Source organism: Microcebus murinus, chromosome 9 (assembly GCF_040939455.1).
Source record: "Microcebus murinus isolate Inina chromosome 9, M.murinus_Inina_mat1.0, whole genome shotgun sequence".
NCBI lineage: Eukaryota > Metazoa > Chordata > Mammalia > Primates > Cheirogaleidae > Microcebus > Microcebus murinus.
In genome coordinates this window covers 17,865,164-17,888,375 of record NC_134112.1, presented here as the reverse complement: position 1 = coordinate 17,888,375, position 23,212 = coordinate 17,865,164, and the positions used below count along the sequence as shown (strand labels likewise).

Here is a 23,212-nt window from a genome sequence, read left to right as displayed (position 1 = left end):
ATATTTTCTCATAGTATTTCCAAGGTTTGATTGCTCACATTCAGTGTCTTAATTGACATCTATAAATAAAAACCTGACTTCTTTTTCAAAGGGTTAACCAGTTATCCCTGGAACTGTCACCTTTATCATTTATCATTATAAGTAAACAAGGTAGAGAAAAATTCATGGATCTTCTAGTCTGTTATCTAAATCATATAATTCTATGCTAGTACCATACTCATAATTTTATAATTCATTTCATGTGAGATAAAGTTCTCCCTTCCACATTTGTTTGATTTTAGTTAGCTACTCTGTAAGAAATCTACTCCATTTTTATGAAATATTAAGTTGGCTTTCACAAGGATTTTTAAATAAATTACTGAGGTTTCAGACTACTTAATAACTAGGAGATATCCATTGGGAATGGAAAGAGGCAAAGATGACTTTTAAGACTTCACCAATCCTTCCAAACAACTACTGAAATTTACATAGATTTTTGCATGTAATGGGTACATTACTGGTGAGCTTGAACAAATATCCCAAAAGACTGTTTACCATAATTGACTTTTTATTTAAAAAATTACAGGGAGCAATTTCCAGCATATCTTATTTTATAAAAGTACTGCCTGTATCAAACGTTTTGTATCACTATTAATTCCATTGAAGAGCTGCCTTTTTTCTTTAAGGTACTAATTCCAATTGATGGGATACATGCCCTTAAAATAGAAAGTTTCCATTATTTTTTCAAATGTCAAAATTAGGATTACTGAGAAGTTTATTGCTTTATGGCTGGGCAAGATGCTACTAGCACATTTTAGGTAAATAATATTCTTTATTAAAAACTATGAGTTCATTCTGTTTAAAACTTTCAGAATAATTCACAGAAAATAGATATATTTATTCAAATTACACATTGAAGGGCTAGGCTACTAACTATAGACATTTATATGTAAAGCAGCTCTTTAAAGAAATAATACGCACAAACAGGTCGGTCTTGGTTTACTATACATAATTGAAATGAATAACATCTGGAAGACCAATATTGTTACGCTATGTTCTGTTAGGATCTTAAAAAAAAATCACACATTTAGTAGTCCATTTGTGCTTAAAATATTCATATGCATGAGAAGCTTAAAGAAAAAAACACCTCTGTACATGATGATCAAAAGAAAGTTATAAATTTTTTTGAAATTGCACTGTTATTTAAAACCACTTTCCTAAAGTCAGACCCTTCTATATAGGTGGCACAGTTTTTCAGGTCTAATTGGCAACCTGGGGAGGCCCCTCTGGTATTAGTGAAGTAAAGAAGGTGGTGATGAAAGACCAAGCGGAAGCCATCAATCCAGGCCTTTGAATTGCACTGGCATCTTCACTTGTATCTTCTCCACTCTCATCTTCAAGCCCATCATCCATAAGATGCTCCTTCCAAACAAAACAAGAAACATACTCCTGAGTGATTTCAACTACTAGTATTAACTCAGAATAGCAAAGAAGACAGTTAAGTTCTTCACTGTAGAACAAAGGAATATAAGCATGTAATAAGGAAGTGGTATATATGTGGTCATTAGAAATCTTTAAGTCCAAAGTTAATAAATTCCTTGGTGTTCAAGTTTAAAGGGGACAACTGCCAATGTAATACAAGACTCTCACCATGTGCATAATTTTCTTTCTAGGCTATTTTCAGGAAAAATATTACTTCTTCCCATTTAGTTCTAATATATGGCTGATTCACTATTATATTCTAAATTCTACCAGATGAAACCACCACAGTTTGTATGTTAGCTTTTCTCCATGTGTCATTTCACAAATAGTTATGGAATATCCAAGATTCTTTTATCATGTTGGTCCCATATAGTGCTGAGGAAATATCTATTAATATATTTAAAGTATACAAAAGCCTCTATAACAACATACCATTTCTTCAAGTTCTAGATTGTGTGCATTCTGCCCATCATTGTTAACTCTGGCATTGTTGGGAGCTTGTTGCTGACCTCCTTCTTGCCTAAAAGGAAACCATCCAGCTTGGTGCCTTTTCAGTAAAATAAAGAGTAAAGAAACCAAGTCACAATTATTTTTATTTGTAACACTATAAAACATCAGTGTCCTACAAGAGAAAAATGATTACAACTAAAAAAAAAAAAAAAAAAGCTTGTCACTTCAGGCCAGGGAACTACCCTTTTCAAAGCCATGATGGAGCCCAGGAGGAGTTGGAGGCTGCAGTGAGCTGTGGTCACACCACTGTACTCCAGCCTGGTGACAGAGTGACACCTTGTCTCTTAAAAAAAAAAAAAAAGCAATGACAGCAAAACAAAAACCAATTCAAATCGGTAAGTCTATCATAGGCTTGACTCCCTCTATGTTAGACATTAACACATAACAAGAGTCCTAAAATACTGTTTGGTATTTTTCAAAAATAAAATACAAAATATTTGTTTGCCCTTGGGAGAAGGGAGCAAGGGAAAATTAGTCTACTTACGAAAAAATATGACTTATACCTACAGGAAATAGTACTGGTAATTTTAATTTAGAAGGATATCCTTATGCAGGAGTGCACTGCATGTTGCTTAAAGTTTTAAGTAATTGATAGAGCATATCTCATTGAATTAAAATTTTTATGAAATACAGTAAACAAAATATTTACTTCTAAACAATGATGATATACATTCTTACTCAACATAACCTGCCCTAGCTTTTGGTATCAGAAACATGCCAGGTATCTGAAGCCTAGAAGCCCAGCATTCATATTCCTTCATTCAACATTCACAACTGACTACCTGTGCCAGATTCTGTGCTAACAATTTCAGGAAGTAGTTAAAAGAAACCACAAAAAGTTAATGAACATCACTCACAAATAAACCAGTAGCATGGCTCCCATTACCATGATAAACCGACTAAAAGAAGAATAGAAGTACACAATGCTGAGGAGAATTGCAGCTCGTGAGAACGTGTACATCCAGTCTAGCCAGTCTCGGTTGAAGTCTTCGTCATTTAGCACTGGACCTCCCTGTGCATTCATTTGAACATTCTCATTCATGGGTCGATTTTCTTGGGCCACTAGGTTTGGAGCTGGTGGGGGTTCTTCTCCAGGAACATGTGCCAAATTTAAAGGCTGTGAAGCAGTAGGCTGGGCTGAGTTGGCATTTGATGTGGCCTGAGCTGAAACTGCGGCTTGACTGAAACATTCACCAAAATAAATATTAAAAAGAAAACAAATTTTATCATACTGTATTTTTTCATAATTCCTGGGAGCTGAATGTATTTTTCATAAAACTAATATGGAATATCACAACTCCTGTACCATATTTCTTAGATAAGCACAAATTCCGTTAGAAAAGCAGAGCCAAGAGTGATGGTAGAAGTGGCTCAGGAAAGGATGCTCTTAGCCTGGTGGTCTAAAATGGGAGGAGAAGGTGGAATAGACAAGAGCAGTCATGGTAATCACTCTTTTCTCTCTGTCACTAAATTACCTTACAAGCTAAGGACAAGTATGTCCAAACCTTTTCATTAATGGCCCCTTTTGTTATTCTACATGGAATGAAAACTCCCAAGCCCACCACCTCTCCCTCAGATCCATGTTTTGAAAAATTTATCTAAAAATATATATTATTACCCTTTGTATCTACTGTCAGTGATAAATTATTTGTATTAATACATCTCAGGTAACAGTCCCTCAATCCCAATCCTGATTTTTGAGAATTCCAACTGCAGACCACTGGTCCTTGTCAACTTACAAAGAATTGTAGTCCTGAAGTTTGTTTATAATTTGATTGATTAAAAGTCAGAATAAATTTCCAAATAAAATGATAATATGTCTTAGATTTGCTTTAAATTATCCAGTGGAAGGGAAAGTTGTAGAATAAGATTGACATGAATTAACAAATGTTGAAGCTGCATGATGGGTACACAGGAATTCATTTTACTATTCTATTTCATTATATGTTTAAATTTTTCTACAATAAAAAGTTAAACAGGATAGCAAAGAAAAATTAAATAAATGTTTCCCTGGCTACAAAATGCTCATTAAGCCAGTAAACTAATACCTTGTATCCATATAGGGCTTTTTAGTTTACAAAATACTTTCTACCTTATGGATATTCTGATACACAGGTGAGTTGTTTTATCTTAAAGGTGAGAATTTGAGGCTCAGAAGTTAGATGACATACATAAGATATATGATTTAGTAGCAAGCTACAACAAGGTCCAATTGTCTTACATGGTTTTCATGAGGTTTACAAATGAGACAAGGGGTATATAGCATCCAGCAGAGTACTCAGCACAAAGAAGTCAACAAATAATAACCATTACCATAGCAACATATACAAACGTCCTGGCTGGAGCCAAGGGCTTATGGAAGAGAGTATTGGGACATAAGGTTCATAAAGCAGGTTAGATTTATGGGGAGAGATCTGGAAGAAGGATAAAGATATAGATCACACACTATAGGCAAGAGAGCCAGCAAATATTCTAGGTGATGGAGAATGAATGACTTAATTATGTGTTAAGAAATTTAACCTGGCAGTAGTATGAAGAAATGTAGTAAAGAACCTAAAAGGAGAAAGAGCTACTGAACTAAAGTGGGTTTAAAATGAGAAAAGATCTGGGAAAAATATTGGAAGTAGCATATAGGGGAAGGACAGCTCTATTAACTCATCTTCATAAGTTACTGGGTTTGGGGATAACAGAAGTCAAAATCAAAGCTGAATAAGGTTAAGAGCCTGGATGGTAAGAAGAAAGTATCACTGACAAAGAAAGAAGTAAGGAAGGTGAAGGTACTTAAGGGAATGGAGGAGTCAAACTTTAGATGTACTAGATTTCAGGTAAAAGCTAATTTTCCTATAGAAACCTTCCAACAGTTAAACAGAGATGCAGGATGAAGCACAGAAGATAAAGAATTGGGAGTCATCCACAAAAAGCTGACAACTAAGGCCATGGAAGAAAGAAATGCAAAGGAACTGCCCCAGGACTAAATCCAATCCTCTCTATCAACTAGGAGTGCCAAGAAGCACATGGTAAGTACACAAATGTATGTTTAATTGAGCAAGGAATGTTATAATATTATTTAGAAGAAGGAAAAAGGCACAAAAAGAATGATAAGAAAGACAAAAAAGATGAGGAAGATAAAAGAATCACAGAATCAAGGAGAGGAGAACAAACAGTAAAGAGAGCTAGTCAATGTTAAATGAATGCCTAGGAAGTTCAGAAGAGTGAAAGCTGAGAAACTGTACTCAGTGCTAAGACTGTTCCACACTCACCAGAATCAAGACTTACTACAATCCTCAGAGTCTAGTAAGCATATTTAGCCGCATCTGAGCTCTACTTAAGATTGGCCCTTCCCTGACATGGTTCTGTCTATTCCCTTTTTCATTTGACTTCCTATCTCTTTGTGTAGATTTGCTGCCTTCCAGTGAAACCTTCCTAAGTTTTACCCTCTTGAACTTATAAAATGATATGTTAAACAAAGCATCTGAATACTGCTAAACATAATCAGGGGAGAGAGGGAGGAGCCAAGAGCATATTCAGTTGATGGGAACTGGAGGTGAATCCTTTTTCCTTTGGCCAAATAATTTAAAATAAAGAGATGTTTGTGAATTCTTCTCATAATAATTTTAAATAATCAATTAAATATATCATCAAATGAAATAGCAAAATCAACTTACTTAGGATTAAAAAAATAAACCAAATAACACAGTTAGGAACTAAAAGAAATGCCCTTAGATGAACTTACTATTGCATGTAATACTGCTGAGCATACATCTGTTGCCACCACAGCATCTGCAGTGGGCTAAAGGCAGGATATGCTGGAAATCCAGGTGGAATAGCTTGCTCAGGAAACTGGTTGTCTACATTTCTGCAATAAAGAAATAAAGAAATGAAGTCTCTTAATGCTTTAGAAGTTAAAAGCATTTCTCTAAATTTTCATTTCCGAACTACAAGTCAACCATTGACAGAATGTATTTAAATCTTACCAGAAAGAAAAATACTTATTTTCAACATTCTTCAAGTAAAACAATATATCTTATATAAGCTGACTGTGGGCCCAAATATATAGAATAACTAACATTTTAGCCCAGTATAATGGCAAAACAAAGCAAGTCATCCACAAAATGAATAGCAAGCCTGAACATTTATATTCTCATTTCAACACACAAGACCAAAAATACTTTCATTTTAAGTATATTCTCCTTAAGAACCAAAGCTCTAAAATAAACTTCATGATACAATATTTTGAGAAATGGGGAACTAGCCACATGATATTTTACATTAGTAATAAAATATTATTTTTAAAAATTCAGGCATGGCGGTGTATGCCTGTAGTCCCAGCTATTGAGCGGAGACTAAGGCAGGAAGATCCCTCGAACCCACAAGTTTGAGACCAGCCTGGGCAACATAGTGAGACTCTTTCTCAAAAAAAATAGTGTGTGTGTGTGTGTGTGTGTGTGTGTGTGTGTGTGTGTGTGTGTAGCAGCTATTAGCTGTAAAATACAAAACAAACATTACAAAAACATTTACAAGAAATACTGTAAAATATTATTTAAGAAGCCAAGAGCAGCAGAACATGCATACATTCTTAAAGTAGGTTATAATTCTATTCAGTGAAACCTGTGGACGGTCACATTTAACTTCTCTATTCCTCGGTTTCCTCATTTCTAAAATGGAGCTAATAAGAGAATCTTCCTCATAGGGTTGTTATTCTGTATTCAATAGATGTTAGCTAGTTTTATTTTACTCTTCCCTACCCCTAATTCTGAACATAATTCCAAAAGTGTGTAATATGAGATTTGTAGAAATTTGTAGAAATCAAGACAACTACAGGGATAAACATACAAGTAAATGCAGAATTATTTATAAATTTCCTAACTCTCCCTTTCTTATTACTTGAATTTTATATTTTGCTGGTATTAGTTTGTCTATCCAGAGTGAAACAGGAAAAATTGATAAATTCATTAACTATAATTTTATATTATGAAAACTATTCACACATACAATTAGTAATAATTGATTATAGAAACCTAATAAGAAGAGCTTGGAGTAGGTAGCTAAGGCTTATCAACGGACTGTACTTGAGGAAAAGTTTTGCTCAGTAAGGCATCTACTCCCCTACATATTACCTGAATTTTCCTTATTCTTGGAGGAGCAATGGGAGCCATACAGTGGCTCCCATCCTCAAAAGATCTGCTTCTGAATAACAGCCCTCCCCCATGATTCTCGAGTTTTCCCTCATAATTCAATTAAGAAGAAACAGCAGAGAATCCATTACAGTTTCTCCCAGCAACTGCACAAGGGGGCTGGCTGATGCATCTCTGAGCCAATCTGAAAATTACCTGAATCGAGTATTACCAGTACAATGAGGCTGTATCTAGGTATATATTTTAAATTTTATTAGTATTCCCAATTAGGAAAAAACCCATTCCTCTAAAAGTAAAGCTCTACCAATCTCTATCATTAATAAGAAATATAACCTCAAAAAAGTCAGTTACTTCAACTATAAAGTGGGAAGACTGAATCTTGTCACTATTTTTAAAGGGTAAGAGAAGGGAAGAAAAGGCCAGTAATAATCACTTTAAAAAAGTAGCTTTCCACTACTGCAGGCAGCCCGGAACATAAGGAGAACATAAGATGATTATTGAAAACCTGGGCCGAACACAGTGGCTCTCTCCTATAGTCCCAGCACTTTGGGAGGCCAAGACAGGAGGATATCTTGAGACCAGGAGTTTGAGACCAGCCTGGGCAAAACAGCAGACCCCATTTCTACAAAAAAAATTTTTAATTAGCCAGTTGTGGTGGCATGTGCCTATACTCCTAGATACTCAGAAGGATGAAGCAGAAGGATCACTTGAGCCAGAAGTTTGAGGCTGCAATAAGCGATGACTGTGCCACTGCACTCCAGAATGAGACCTTGTCTCGAAAAAAAAAGAAAAACCTGAAACAAAGAAACTTGTGTACCAAGTTTGACAGCATAACACAGAATTGTTCTGACTTCAAAACACAGTATTTTAACTGTACAGCCCTAGGAAAAAAAGAAACCACAAAAATTTTAAACCACATTCATTGATCTTATAAAAATAGAAATAGTATTGCCATTTTAAAACTATTTGAAAAAAACCATATAAAGCAAATAATTATGCTAATTTACTAAAAACCAAGATGCTCAGCATAAAAGATATGCAAAATATATAAACACACAAATCAAAGAAGATCTATAAAAACCCTTTAATCTTTAAACTAAGTTTGAAATATCAGTATGAACTCATGATTTTTTCATTTTTTCTAAAAGACACATATTTCTTATATCTGACAACTGAAAAGAATTCTTAGAAACATGACAACTGAGTAGCAATGAGTACTTCTTGGCACCCAGATTGTGGTCCCTAATTACTATTTCGCATCAGGGTTCCCTGGGGATAGGGTCAACTTGTCATATATAAGTCTAAGGCATTATCAAAAATTACTAAAAGTGTGTCAAAAGGATACCACAGACAAACCAAATGGCTTCCACAGGCAAAAGATAAAACAATATGAATGTCGGGAAGAATGACTACATTCATTCAGTAGACATTACACAGAAACACAAATACATTAGAAACCATAAGTTTACACCAATACTCTAAAAAAAACAAAAACTCACTCATCACCTTTGGGATTACCAGGGCACCAAATTATTACTCTGAAAATTGACGAAGGTAAAAAATCCAGTATTTATCAGGCCCTTCTTGAGTGGATTGTATTTCAGGATAATAAAATGATGAAAAAAGATTCTTTATAAAAGAAGCACAGTTAACAAATGTGAAGGAGGAATGATAGAGTTAGGAAATTACAATTTTACAATAACAGATGAAATAATGGGTCTAGTCGGTGATCCTCAATGTCTACTAAAAGGTTGACAAAGAACTTTATGATGGATGGATTAGGCTACTAACACCTGAACCCACTGAGCAATCTTAGCATGACTAGAGGTGAAATAGCCAAACTTTATGTGCCTATTGATATGATACAAGGATATAGCATCAAATATAGAGAATTCCTTAAAAAAAAGAAGTTGAATCTTAACTGAGTTTAATCAAGCCCTAGATCTAACTACCAGTTTATAGGCAATATGGGATAGAGGAAAATGCTAAACACCACCACAAGGACATAATCAGCCAAATCTAGACCTCTGTGGGAAAAGAAAAAAAAAAACATAGAATATTAAAACAACAGAAAAGGTATAAAGTAAAAAGAGAAGGGAGAAGAAGGGAATTAGAAGCACCTTAAGGAACATTGGCCAAAGGCGATATGCCAATTTCTTTGAATACTGATTCAATCAAAACAGCTATAAAAAGACACTGGAGACAATCAGTGAAAACAGAACACAAACTGGGCATTAAATAATATTAAAGAATTTTTAATTTTGTTGAGTTTTCTAATGGTATTGTGATTAAGATTTTTTCAAGTCCATATCTGTTACAAACACACAGTAAAGTACCTACAGATAAAATGGTATATCTAGATTTTGCTTTAAACTCCGGCTCAAGGAAAAAAAAAAAAGTAAGCAGAGCTAGATGAAAAATGGTAGTCTGTTAATAGTTGCTGAAGCTGGGTGTCAGGTACACTGGGGTTCACAGTAATATTGTCTGTACTTTGTTAATGTTTAAAAAGTATAATAAAGTTTTTTAAAAAATTAAAAAAGCAATGAATAAAAAAAAATATTGACTGTTTAACCTAAATATACATGAACAGGGACTGGTTTCTTAAACTACAGTAATCTATATAATGGGACAGTGTGTAATTAATAAAGAATGGGATAGTACTTGTATGTGGGACAACTGTTAATATACTTAGTAAAAAAAAAAACAAGATATAGACTACTGTGTACAGAAAAAAATGCTATTATTTGTGTTAAAATATACACACATGTAAACACAAATGAACACACACACTTAAGGAAGCACATTTTACCTCTGGAATAACACAGGGTAAACAGATAATAATGGTTGCCTCGGAAGAAGGCAACTGGGTAGCTAGAAGACACAAGAATGAAACTCTTGTATACTTACTCATTTTTTAAATGGTACCATGCACATGTATTACCTCTTAGAAACTAACTAAAAAAAGAAATTGCTGCCTACTCTCCTGTCTCTCTGACTAGACTCTGTGCTCCTAAATACAAGGAATGGGCTTGATCCATTATTATTATCTCTAGCATCTAGCAAATAAGTATATATTGAACAATTTCATATGAACATCAAGAAAACTCTGAAAATAAAATACTAATTATAAGTAACTAATCTAGTAACTTGTAAATTTCATCTTTCAGCATTAAATGAAAACATGTAAGGCTAACAACACAGTAAAAATTACAACTATTATTAAAGAAAACCATTTGCAAAGAAAAGGATATTTCCTACTTGTCTCAGCAGAAACAGTCACTCCCTCCTTCAGGCTACCTCAGCACTTTCAAGACCATGATAGCGTACCAGCAAATTTGGTAATCCATGTGCCTGTCTGACCTACTTCCAGTAAGGGTAAGTATAGGATTCATTTTCCCATATTCAGTGCCTAGCACACAAGAGATTCTAAAGTAAACATTTACTGAATGAAGACATAGGGGATTCATACAAACAGATGTGTTCACACAGTCACCAATACTTAAAATCTGACCATTAGATATGACTAGGAAAAAGTTTTGAATGGGGGTTGAGGGGTGGGGGCCACCATTATAAATGAAGTCAAAATATAAATGACAGCCTAGGAAAAAATACTGAAACAAATGAGGAAGTGACAGTGTGGCTTAGTGGCTAAGCAGCTTCCAGAAGTCCCTAAGCCCAGAATGCCCAGGTTCAAATTCTGGCTCTGCCACTTCCCAGCTCTGTGATCTTAAACCAGTTTTTTTCCCCCTCTCTGGGTTTCAACTGCCATATTATAAAATAGGAATCACATTGGGCTCTGTGAATAAATGAGTGTAAAAGTGTTTGGCTGGGAGTGGTGGCTCATGCCTGTAATCCTAACACTCTGGGAGGCCAAGGCAGGAGAACCACTTGAAGTAAGGAGTTTGAGACCAGCCTGAGCAAGAATGAGACCCCATCTCTACTAAAAAAAGAAAAAAATTAGCCAGGCATGGTGGTGAATGCCTGTAGTCCCAACTATCCAGGAGGCTGAGGCAGGAGGATCACTTAAGCCCAGGAGTTTGAGGTTGCAATGAGCTATGATGATGTCACTGTACTCCAGCCAGAGCAACAGAGTGAGACTCTGTCTCAAAAAAAAAGAAAGGAAAAAGAAACAAACAAACAAATGATAGACAAAAATAGAGTCCCTTCAGCAATGCTGCTAAGAATACAGACTTCCAAGTTAGATATGGATTTGAATTCTAGTCTTGCTACTGATCACTTCTGCAAACTTCAGCAAGCTACCTAATCTTTAAGCCTCATTCTCTTCATCCATAAAATAAGAGAAAATAGTACCTAGATCACAGAGTTTGTGTAAAATTTAATGAAGTAAGACATGTATAAGTGCTTAATACAACACCTAGTTTGTGCTAATGCTTAATAAGTATTAATTATTAATACCCTTTTAGATAAAGAACACAAATGAATTTTTGAATATAACAACACACCAACAAATAAGCAACTCAAAAAACAAAAAGAATGCCTCTTAATCATGTATCAAATTAAAATAAGCCCATTCTAATTTATCACACTGGCAAGTTCATATACGTACAGTTACGGGAAATCAGGTTCTTTAAAAATTTTAAGAGAGTAATCTAGTACAACTTTTCTTTACTGCGATTTCACAATAGTCTCTAAGAGCCTCAAAAAGTCTTAAGAACACTTTGACTCAGAAATTCCCCTTCTCATTATTTACCCTAAAATAGTAACTGCTAATACATAAGCACATTTAAGAATGTTGATTATGGTGATATTTAGTAGGGAAAAAATTAACGCAAAAGTTATGATAGAAGATTGCTCCAAATTCTTCACTCTTGTGTAACAAGATACATACACATTCTCTGCCACACAGTGGCTAACCTGGTTCCTGCTGCTTATCAGAGCAGATTGCTGAGACGCGGTGGGAGTACATACACCACAGAAATCAGGAAATGCTACAAATCCAGGATTTTATTTTTTCCCCAGAAATATCAGCTGTTAAGAATTTACCAATACAGCACTAATTATAACTTTGTGATACCTCTCCCTACCCCTATGTTGTTCAGAGTAGCCATGTGGCCTGCTTTGACCAATGCAATATTAGTAAATGTGACATGCACAAGGCTTTAAATGTGCTCAACGGTTAGCCTGCCCTCTTGTGTTCCTATCATTTGCCATAAGAACAGACGCTGGGGAATAACTGGTCCACACAGAAGGAGAAACGTGAAACAGACCTGAACCCAATCTACAGCCTAAAGCAGAGCTGTCCCAAGTAACCAACAAATCTGTGAGCAAGAAAAATAAAGTGTGCTATTGCAAACCACTGAGATTTTGAGGTTATTATGCAGCAAAACCAACTAATACATTCTCCATCAACAGAAGTATGAACAAATTAGTATATTTACATAATGAAGACTCACAAAGACCTTAAATGTTATAGATTTTACATTTGATCTGGAAATATATCCAAGCTATGTTTTATAAAAAGGTTTAAAAAATAGAATAGTATATTTTTATTTTAAAAGTACACATTGAAAAGTGTGTACACATAGAAGGATATTTATAAAAATGTTAGTAATGATTATTTCTGAGTAGTAGGCTACAAGCAATTTTTACTTAAAAAATCAGACAATATAGAAGAGTACAATGAGTAGGTTTTCAGTTTTATTGTAAAATAAGGCTGTTGATATTTCAGAGGGAAAAACTTAAGGTACAAAACTGGGTATTCTATAAGCCAACCAGCAAGTTTTGGAGTTAAAGTAAATAAATGTGACAGCACAACTGAGTCCAAAAACAGTCAGGACTCACACATATGACTTTGTAAATGGACGGTCAATGTGTTGAAGTACATATATTGCTCTGTTCCTCTCATGTTGTCTCAAGAGCTAGATAGGCAAATAATCACTTGCATTAGAATTTCTCAATGTGAACTTCCCAAGTATTGTTAGGTTGGCAGACTCCTGAGCACTACTCCAATACTGGTGATTCAAACCTCAGGGAGTAGGGACCAGAAATTAGCAGTTTTAGCAAGCTCACTAAAAATTAAGAATACTAACCTATATGGTAGAAAACACATGCAGACTAGTTAAATATAAACTATTCTAAAGTTTTAAAAAGGAGAGCAGAACTTTTTTTATTTTAATGGTGAGTTCTTCAGGGTCACTAAATTACCACACTTAAGACATTTAAGGCTAAGACTATGTTAGACAAAATTTTCATTAGTAAAAAATGACAACTAATGAGATTAAGTTAAATCATGTTCACTGCTGAAATAAATACCTATTTATTGAATTTCACATCAATTGTTTTATAAATCACATAGTACTTTCTCCAAATATAAAGACTTATTTTCCTAACACTGGCATTCATTCATTGGAATGTTTCAGTGTATGAGACACACAGATATCTATAAATTTGTTTGCTAAATGAATGCACAACATTCACTTATAAAGACAAATGTATTTATAAGTAAATGCTAATACATCACCGTATGCCAGTTACTGTTTTAACCACTTTACATACACTCTTTTAATCCACATAGAAATCCTGTAAGATAAATACTCTTACCCCCCAGATAATGAGTGAACTGAAGCACAGGAGGGAAGAGACTTGCCCAAGCTAGTCAGTGAATAGACTTGAGCCAGGATTCAAACCCAGGCAGGTTAGCTCCAGAATCTGTGCAATCACTAAAATCCACTGCCCTCTTGATTTAAAATCAAGTATTTTAAATCTAGTAATAGATTCCCTATGTCAAGCTCAAATATCTTTGAAAGGTTTTCTTGCTCACCAATTTAACACTCACTTCGGGCAAGATAAACCCTATTTCAGATATTCTAATCTGTTTAATATACTTCTAAGAGCTGGATGCCTTTGTCTTTCATGTTTATTGATTTCCTCAACAGCCTAGTTTAGAGAAATTATTAATCTTTTCCCCAAATATCTATGGTTTTATTCTGAAGACCTGCAATCTTATAAGCTTTGTTTAGTTCATTACAAAATATATTTACTATAAGTATGAGAAAGAGTTAAAAATCTTATCACCCATTGATAACCACTGTTAACATGTCATTGCATATTCTCTCAAGCTTATTTATAATACTCCCACCTTCCACCACTACCACCAAATAAGTAAAATCACTCTGTATAAATTGGGAAGAACTGAAGTGTCTTACTCTGCAAAAAAGAAAGGAAATGAATCACTGTCATAAGATAGAAAGTATTTTGAGCTACTATTCCATCATGTAAACCCTGAGAACACTGCTTTTTATAAATAAGTTTCCGTTTATAGTAATCATTTTCTGAAAACAAAAACAGTTTCATAGGTACTTTATAAGTACTTATAAAAATCTACAACAAAACTCATTTAAATACTTATTTTGAGAGAAAAGATTTCACATTCAAGAAATATGAGACAAATGAGTTTTCTTATATTTTGCTATATATTCAGCTTTGTTTTTCTATATTAAGGACTGAATTAAATTAAAAGTTCTAAATAAAAAGCACCAGAATGTTTATGTTATCCTGTTTAGCATAGCAGTCAACGGCTACTCCTTGGTTACCTCATCTAGAGTACGCTAATGGAGTCCTAACCATTTTCTCATTTCCAGTCCCATCATTGTGGATCCAGGCTGATTCCACACACCGGAGCCCCATGACTTGATATACAGCACAGAAAAGTTATCACCACCTGTTACTCAAATTTCCTTTCCTTCAAAACTAACAAATAATAGTATCCCAGTAAAATACTCTGCTTTCAAATACAATCCAGGTCCAAACCCCGGGATTCTCTAAGATCCCTCTCCGAGCTGTCTAAAGATGTGCTTTACCTATAGCTGTTGGTTGCATTTCCTTTGGAATTAATTATATAACCTAAGGAGGCTGCTGTAATTGCTATATAGAGTGGCCATAGCAAGTTTCTTGAGAAAACTCCTACACAGAACTGTCAATATAACAAAGATTCTGAATAACATGCAATAGTTGGCATATCCTTGTAATACATGTGGTTTTACTCTACCTCAGTTGTTACCAAGCCTGGCTGATCAGAAACACTTTTGAAACTTTTTAAAAAACAGATTGCTGGGCCCTATATTTTTCTAAGTACCACACACTCCCCTGAAAACTAAATTGAGTAGATTTATAATGAAACTCAGTTAAAAAAAAATTTAGATACCTAGATCCTTGCTATCCAAAGTGTGGTCCAAGCATGAGAAGCATCAATATCACCTGGGAGCTTGTTAGAAATGCAGAATTTCTGGCACCACCAGACCTACTGAATCTGAACCTGCATCTTAGCAAGATCCCAGGTGATTAGTAGAAACATCAAAGATTCAAAAGCACTGCCCTACATGATTCTGATGTACAACCAGCTTCCAAAAGCACTACTCTCCTTAACCCTCTAGCTCCCACAATATAAAATCAGGTATATGAATAGACTTCAAATGTACTTTAATTACTGCAAAGGGGCTACAGTGAAAATCAAAAGTAATTCATTTTTAGGAGGCCCCAATTATGATCCACAGCTACCACAATTTCACTTACCCTTGCATTACATATGGAAACTGATGACTCTGTGCGGGGTTGGTTTGTGCTTGTGAAGGGGTACGCTGCCTCAATCCTTCTGAGGAAGAACTAGCAGCTAAAGACAAGGTTTCTTGACTGGATGACGGAGTTGTTGATCCTGAATGATCTGAACTCTACAAACAAAAGTGTAATAATTTTTAAGGAGATTTAATTAATTATAATTGTGAAATTATAGACATATTACTAAAAATGTATTCATGAAATTCCTCTGCAAAATAACTAAATTTTAGAAATTTATTGGTTTAAATCTTATGTCCAGTATAAAAGGTAGATATTTTAATTTTGCTAAGACTAAATTAGAGTTCAGAAAGTCAAAACTGCTTAATTAACCAACAGTATTCCATTTTTCAACTAGAAAAGGCTGAGAAGCAGAGGAATTCTATACAAAATAGCATATTAAATTATGAGGATTAAATTAATGCATAAAAGCTCCTTTTACACAATTAAGTTAATGTATGCAAAGCTCCTCTCACTATACCTAACACACAGAAAGTGCTCAATAAACGGTACTAATTACTGAATTATTTAAATAGTTACTATGTGCCAAATACTGTATAACATGCTATCAGTAACACACTGGTTTAAACTAAGAGGAACAGGCTGGGTAACAAAAGATCTAGATAGAATCTACTGTTACCTCTGACGTTAACAAGGAGTAAAACAAAATTAGACTAGATTTTCAAGATTCCATTCAATTCTAAAATTCAACTGATTTATAGATGCCATCAACAAATATTGTTTTTTAACAAAATGAACAAGATACCAATCAGAACTTTTAAATTCTCATGATCAAATGATGTCAGTAACTAACAGATTCAATAACTTTAAGCAATGTAACTCCTTGAAGACCATCCCAATTTGTTGCTTTTTGAAAATATTAAGTTTGTCCAGTGTTCTATCTAAATTTAATACACAATTATGTTATATAAATTATATTAATAATTCTTCCACTTTAAAAAGCTGAGTATGATATTATTTTAACATCCTTCCAAGTTTGTTAAACTTGTATTTTACTTGTGCAGCCTTCCTACTGACAGGATGTCTTTTTGCGTGTCTACCATCCTAAGTCCTGCCACGTGCAAGGTCCCAAGCACACCAGTCCTTTGCAAAACTAGCCAAAACTTTCTTTAGGATGTTACTTCACACGAAATAGATAAGAAATATCTTATTAAGCAGTTTGATTCTTAGGGACATAAACTGGAAACAGCTTCTGTTTTGGCAAGATTTCTCATTAAATGGGCCATCATAATATGGTGCTCATTAACGTGATTAATAGAAGAAAGGCCTAACTAGTCATTTGGCAGCACAATTTAAAGTGTCTAGAACTAATGATTTCTGACCTTATTAGATAATTTTTCATGATTAGATTTTTAAGACATTTTCAAATCCCTCTGAAATTTCTGAGCCATGAAAAATTAAGAGAAGTTCAATTTAACTTTCCTTTGATACTTTTTAGATTTTCATATATAATCTTGTCAATAGGATATTTTTCACATACTGAGAAAACCAAGTATGTACACTAATGACATAAAATCATGGCTGAGCAACCCAAGTCAATTAAATCAGAGGGTTATTTCCCAACAAAAACTGGAGCAATGAAACTATGTCCAAAGATTATAAACAAAACTGTGCCAATCCAATGTTTTTCCTTCTCATGCCAATACAGGAACCACACAAAGATCCTTGGGTGTTCTGACAAAGAAAATTTCAGTTTAATGTAAGCTAAATTTCCATGGCTGGTACTAGAAAATACTTACCATTGAGACTATACTAATTAAATATAGCAACTGGAGGGTCTAGTTTCTTAAAGAAACAGCTAGTATCTATTCGAAGATCTCTTAACAGTTATCACCCCTGCCACTCGCCACTTGGCCTCTCTCTTTAAGTTTTGGCTAAATTCTTTATTTTTTTCTTTTTTTAGAGATAGGATCTCACTCTGTCACCCAGACTAGAGTGCAATGGATTATCATAGCTCACTGAACCTCAAATTCCTGGGCTCAAAGGAGATCCTCCTGTGTCAGCCTCCGAAGTAGCTAGGACCATAGGGCCATGCCACCACGACCAGTTAATTTTTTTTCTTTTTTTACTTTTTTGTAGAGATGGGGGTCTCACTGTGTTGCCCCCTTTGGTCTAGAACTCCTGGACTCAAGTAATCCTCCTGCCTTGGCCTCCCAAAATGCTGGGATTACAGGTGTGAGACACAGCACCCAATCCCAATCATTACTCATCCCACTACTACTCATCCCAATCCTCTTGCCCGAGGTATCATATAAAGCTTTTACGGGAAATCAAAAGTAACTTAATATTAAAAGGATTGGTGATAATGTCTTTAAAATTTGTAGAAATGTCTAAGTTGAGAAGTTTAACTGTTATAAATATTTCCAAAACAGTGTTAAGCAGATGGAAAAGTAAGAAGGGAGAGACAAATACCCAAGTCTGAAAGAGAAGAGTACATTAAGTAATTCTTCCCCCTGCAATTGGAACGTATGCACCAATCTACTGTGTTTAAAACAAAACCTTTGACCTAGTAATCTACATCAAGAAGATATAGGCTACTTAAAATATAAATAATTTAATCTACTTTGAATAAAATATTCTATATTAGACACCTTAAATATTTCTGAAATTTCACTGGCCTGAGCATTTATATTATATAATCCTATCAAAATTCTGTTTTCTTTTTTTTTTTTTTATTTCGGCATATTATGGGGGTACAGATTTTTAAAAATTCTGTTTTCTAAGTATTCCAGTAATTAAACTCCTAAAGATTGAATTTATTACTGACTTGCCATATAGCAAATTATAAGTTACAGGAAATAGGTTTCAAGGGATAACCGTGCATTAGGTTTTCTAAAAACAAACTTTAAAAGCCTAAACTCCAGTTTTTCAAATCCCGATCTCAAAACCCGTAAGTTCTAGTTCTTCTGTTTTTCATTTAGTTTTTAGAGGCAAAAAAAGATAATCATAAAACTTCAATATTTACTCCTCCCAAAACAACTCACAGAATTGCTGCTAGATGCCAATGCTTCACGACTTTCTCTATTGGTGCTGGATTTTGGAGAACCAGGAGGAGTCCGAGAAGTACATACTAGATGAACCATATGATACTCATCTTGCTAAAATTAAAGAAGATTACATTTAAAGGGTAGTACTAGAAAATGTACAGTTCAAAAAGCCAGTAGCTAAGCTGAAACACTTAACTCAAAATTTAAGTTCCTTTACAGCATAGAGATTGTATAAGTAATAAAATGTTATCATATGCAGACATGTTTTCCATTTTAATATTTAAGGCCCTTCTGAATTCAATGTTTTTTTCATGCTTAGAAAATGGTCTAAATACTCAGCAATTGCTATATTAAAAAATTATTATTTGCATACCAAGTAGCCTTGACGCAATCAATGCTGTGAAGTTGTGTCAACACAATCTATTATTTCAATACAAAAACATCTAGCTAGCACCTTAATATCAGAACCCTAAGAGTCACCTTGAAGCTTAGGCCCACAAACTTTAAATAATGAAAATATTTCCATTACTTGAGACTTAGCAACTATAAAAGAAACTCAAATAACTTCATCATAATCTCATTTGCCTTAATTTTAGCAAGGTAATATATAGTTTTTTACTGTTTTTTAAGTCAAAAACTATTTTTACCTATAACATTTACACAGATATAAAGCATATATTGGCACTATAGTCTGTAAATATTTCATGTGTTTCCAAAAACCTATAACTATGACTGAGGGAAAATATTCTAAATAATGATTAGAGTTGGCATTTTAGCTTAGTGAGATCATAAGTATGTTTTTACTTAGACATTAAGCTCGTAAATGATGGAGAAAGGAAAGAGAAAATAAAGGAGGACAGAAAAGAATGAAGGATGAGTCAGCAATTTAAGAAGAAAAAAATAGGATGCTAAAGAAAAAGGGGAAAGAAGAAAAGAAAGATGTCCAGTGGTAAGAAAGGGAAACAAAGCTACTTAGAAACTACAAATTGATCAACTGCCTACCATGAACCTTGAATTGTGCTTAATTCTGAGGTGAATCCAAGAAAGGGTAAGAGTCAGTCCCTTCCTTAAAGTGGCTCATGATATTGTTAAGAGATCAGACTAGTGCATCAGAGCACAATAAAGAAATATAAAACAGTCTTTTGCATGAAACTGAGAAGCACAAACTGCAACTGCTTTAGAAGTTTAGAGAAAAGTTTAGTTTACAGGTGTTAGAATGCTAAGGAAAGGCTGCAGAGACAACTTTACATCAGGTATGCCTAGCAAAGTAGGTTGAAGACACTCTTGATTCACAATGTCCCCTTAGCTTCTGAATATGGAATATAAAAAAGCATCCAAGTATAAGATGTTTATCCTTAGAAACCTATTTTCAAAAGGTTTATAAATCACAACTCACAGTATCCATTCACCTTTGGGGAATGTTTCTGTCAAACATTTTATCAATATAACTAAACAGGGAAAGCTAATGCAGCAATTACCTGAAAAATGTAAAGGGGTACACTGACTTTAACAAAAATAGTTCAAAAATCTATGAAAAATGTAAACATATTATTCAAAATGTTTTGTATTTTGGGGATGCAACAGTTCTTTGGAGCAGTTTTTATTTTAAGTCATTTGGTCTGAAACCATTTTTGGCAGCAAAAGCCTTTTAAAAAGTATTCATGTGCAGATTCAAGCTATCCTTGGGTTAAAATAATAAATATATCTGTATTTCCAAGAGCAGATAGTAGAAAGGTGTTTAAGCACAAAAATGGAAAAAACAAATAGGTATAACACAGAGGTTTTTAGGACTATTACATATGATACTATAATAATGGAAATATGTCATGAAACATTTGTCAAAACCCATAGTATGTCCAACACCAAGCGTGAACCCTAACATAAACTATAAACTTTGGGTGATAATGATATGTCAATGTAGGTTCATTGATTATAATAAATGTACCATTCTGGTCAGAGATGCTGATAGTAGGCAAGTTGTGTATGTGTGAGGGCAGTGAACACATGAGAAATCTCTGTACTTTCTTGCTCCATTTTGCTATTAACCTGAAACAGCTCTAAAAAATAAAGTCTATTGAAAGAAAAAAAAATCTGCTGTGAAATCCGCTATTTTAGAGGGGATAGGTATTAAGCCATTTTAGCAATTTGAAACCATATAATTAAAACAAAATGACAGCAAGAAGTCACACTGGCAAAGCTAAAATGTCAACTAGCTAACCAAAACGAATACACTAAGATTTTTTTTTTTCAGTTTCCCACAGGTGATCATAAACATATGGGAGAGGACATAGATCTTCTAAATCAGATAGGAATAACTAGAACAACATTAAGCATTAAGACAAAGATCAAAGACAAAACATGAAAGTTATTCAATTCTGCTATATTCACAAACAAAAAGCAGCATTTCAAATCCTAAAAAGCTGTAAAAGTACAAATTCCACAAATGAACATCAGCTAAAAGCTGCCATGAAAATAGCCAGCATTCAAGCTGATTTTGTCAAAATACTATATGGAAGTATATTTTAGCTCTGAGCATCAGTTGGCTAAGTGAAGGACCAACTGGGGTTCACTCTATTTCCTGTCCTGAAATTAAACTTCCAACCCAAGCAGTTTGTACTAAAACGTCATACAATTTAGTTAAAAAGGGATCCAGAGGAAAGATTATCAATGAAAATCCTTCACCACTACTGAACATTCCACTCCTGCACTACTGATAAATCAATAGGGTTTTCTTACAAAAGATGACAATACCTGCACACAAATATATAATACTACCTCAGATTTAGCTGTCAGATGGATATATATAACAGTTACCTAAACTAATCAGAATGTATCATGGTCTTTGCTTTCTAATTTATCTTAACCTGTTATGCCACCCCTAGGGGTTGATTTTAAGTATCTAAAAACTGAACTGGTTGGATAAAACTTCAGAGCATATCTCCTCTCACACTCTGAATGTATCTGGTATCAAATAGTGGTAGAAAAGCTTACTTTTCTGAGAATGTCTTTCAGCTGCAGATGATCGGGAAGCAGTCTGCCCGAATACACCAATCTCTGATCCTTCGTCAACTAAAAAATGGGACAAAGAAAAGAATTCAACTTTTCCAACTAGACAAAATGAAGGCTGGGAATAGCATGCCTGAATATAGGCAAAATAAAATTCCCATTAGGCACAAATAAGCAGAAATTGACATAATTTAAGAATTTTTGTTTTTCCTAATTCCACTTAAGAAATTTAAGATCTCAGCAAATGGTAGCATATCTACTGTAGCTATAATAAAATACAGATAATTACTATATTAAAAAACAGCTTGAGGAAATAAGGTAAATCATAAGTTTGTCTTTTCAGTTATAATGCAATGCCCTTATGACTATCATTAAAAATCTTGAAGACTATGAAAATGAGAAAGTGATTGGATTTATATGAATAGTCAACACTAGGATAAAATTTCAAGGTCACCAGTTATTTTGCATTATTTTCTTAGTATTTTAATCAAAAATGTATAATTAAGATTTATTTCCTACTTTACTAACATCATGCAGAACAATTGATTGGTTTTAATTCAAGAGCCATTTGGATTTAGTTACTCTACATAACTATTCTAGTTTTTATTATTCCTGCCACTCTCAAAAATACCTTTGTACATTTTTCAAAAACACACAGTAAAGAGAAATCAACATAAGTACACAGAGATTCAGTTGTCATCTCTATATGAAACCCAGAATATGAAATATGTTATGGTTATCTCTGTCATACTTCGTACGGACAGTAAATCTGCTAAATGTCCACACTCCTAACATTATCTGAAATTAAACCATTTTATATAGTGCCCATAAGGCCTATTTCATAACTGAGAAATAGGCAACTGGTCCTTGAATTCTATTAAAACAAATATTAACTATCAAAAACTGTTAAATATGCCAAATACAAGCCACAACTATAACAATTTTTAAGCAGAATATATATTCAACATGGCTACTATAGAAGGGTCTTATATTTAAAAAGCCATAACAGAAATTGTCATACTGAGTAAGATTCATGGTTCACACCAAAAGCCAACCAAGGGAATGATATAGCTATCCTTCCAAAATACTTAACTATTAGGCATAATCTTAGTTTTCCCTGGAAGCATTTTGGAGCATGCTATTCTTAAAATGTACATGTACAAATTCCTAAATATAAACAACCAAACATAATACAGGAGCTTTTAAAAAATATATATCACAAGTCATGAAACTTCAATCAATACATATAAATATGGAAGCACTATGGTATTTTGCAATATATATATATATTTGGTCTGCATTATGTTTCCTGCCATATAGTTCCTAAAAGCCCTGGATTCTCTGGATTTATGACGTCTTTTGTACACTAAAATAACTGGTGGATAAGGGGACTAGTTTGCCTCAGGATGGGGGTGGTTGCCAGGAAAACCAAAGGAGAGTTGGAACTTTCAGTCCTACTCCCCAACCTCCAAGGAGAAAGAAGAGCCTGGAAGGCTGAGCTGATAAACCAATGGCAAGTGA

The 23,212-nt window shown here is 34.1% G+C and overlaps 1 protein-coding gene across 2 annotated transcripts in view; it reads right to left on the bottom strand.

The window, feature by feature from the left end:
- Positions 1-529: 529 nt before the first annotated feature.
- HERPUD2 (HERPUD family member 2) overlaps positions 530-23,212 on the bottom strand; it is a 38,162-nt gene continuing 15,479 nt past the window's right edge. For both annotated transcript variants that reach the window (XM_012777559.3, XM_076006313.1), the window contains 7 exons: positions 21,677-21,754; positions 18,683-18,796; positions 15,639-15,793; positions 5,705-5,827; positions 2,829-3,152; positions 1,894-2,008; positions 530-1,401 (listed from right to left, as the gene is read on the bottom strand). In XM_012777559.3, the coding sequence (XP_012633013.1) occupies positions 1,240-1,401; positions 1,894-2,008; positions 2,829-3,152; positions 5,705-5,827; positions 15,639-15,793; positions 18,683-18,796; positions 21,677-21,754 (1,071 nt within the window). In that variant the 3' untranslated portion in view covers positions 530-1,239. The remainder of the gene's footprint in view (positions 1,402-1,893; positions 2,009-2,828; positions 3,153-5,704; positions 5,828-15,638; positions 15,794-18,682; positions 18,797-21,676; positions 21,755-23,212) is intronic.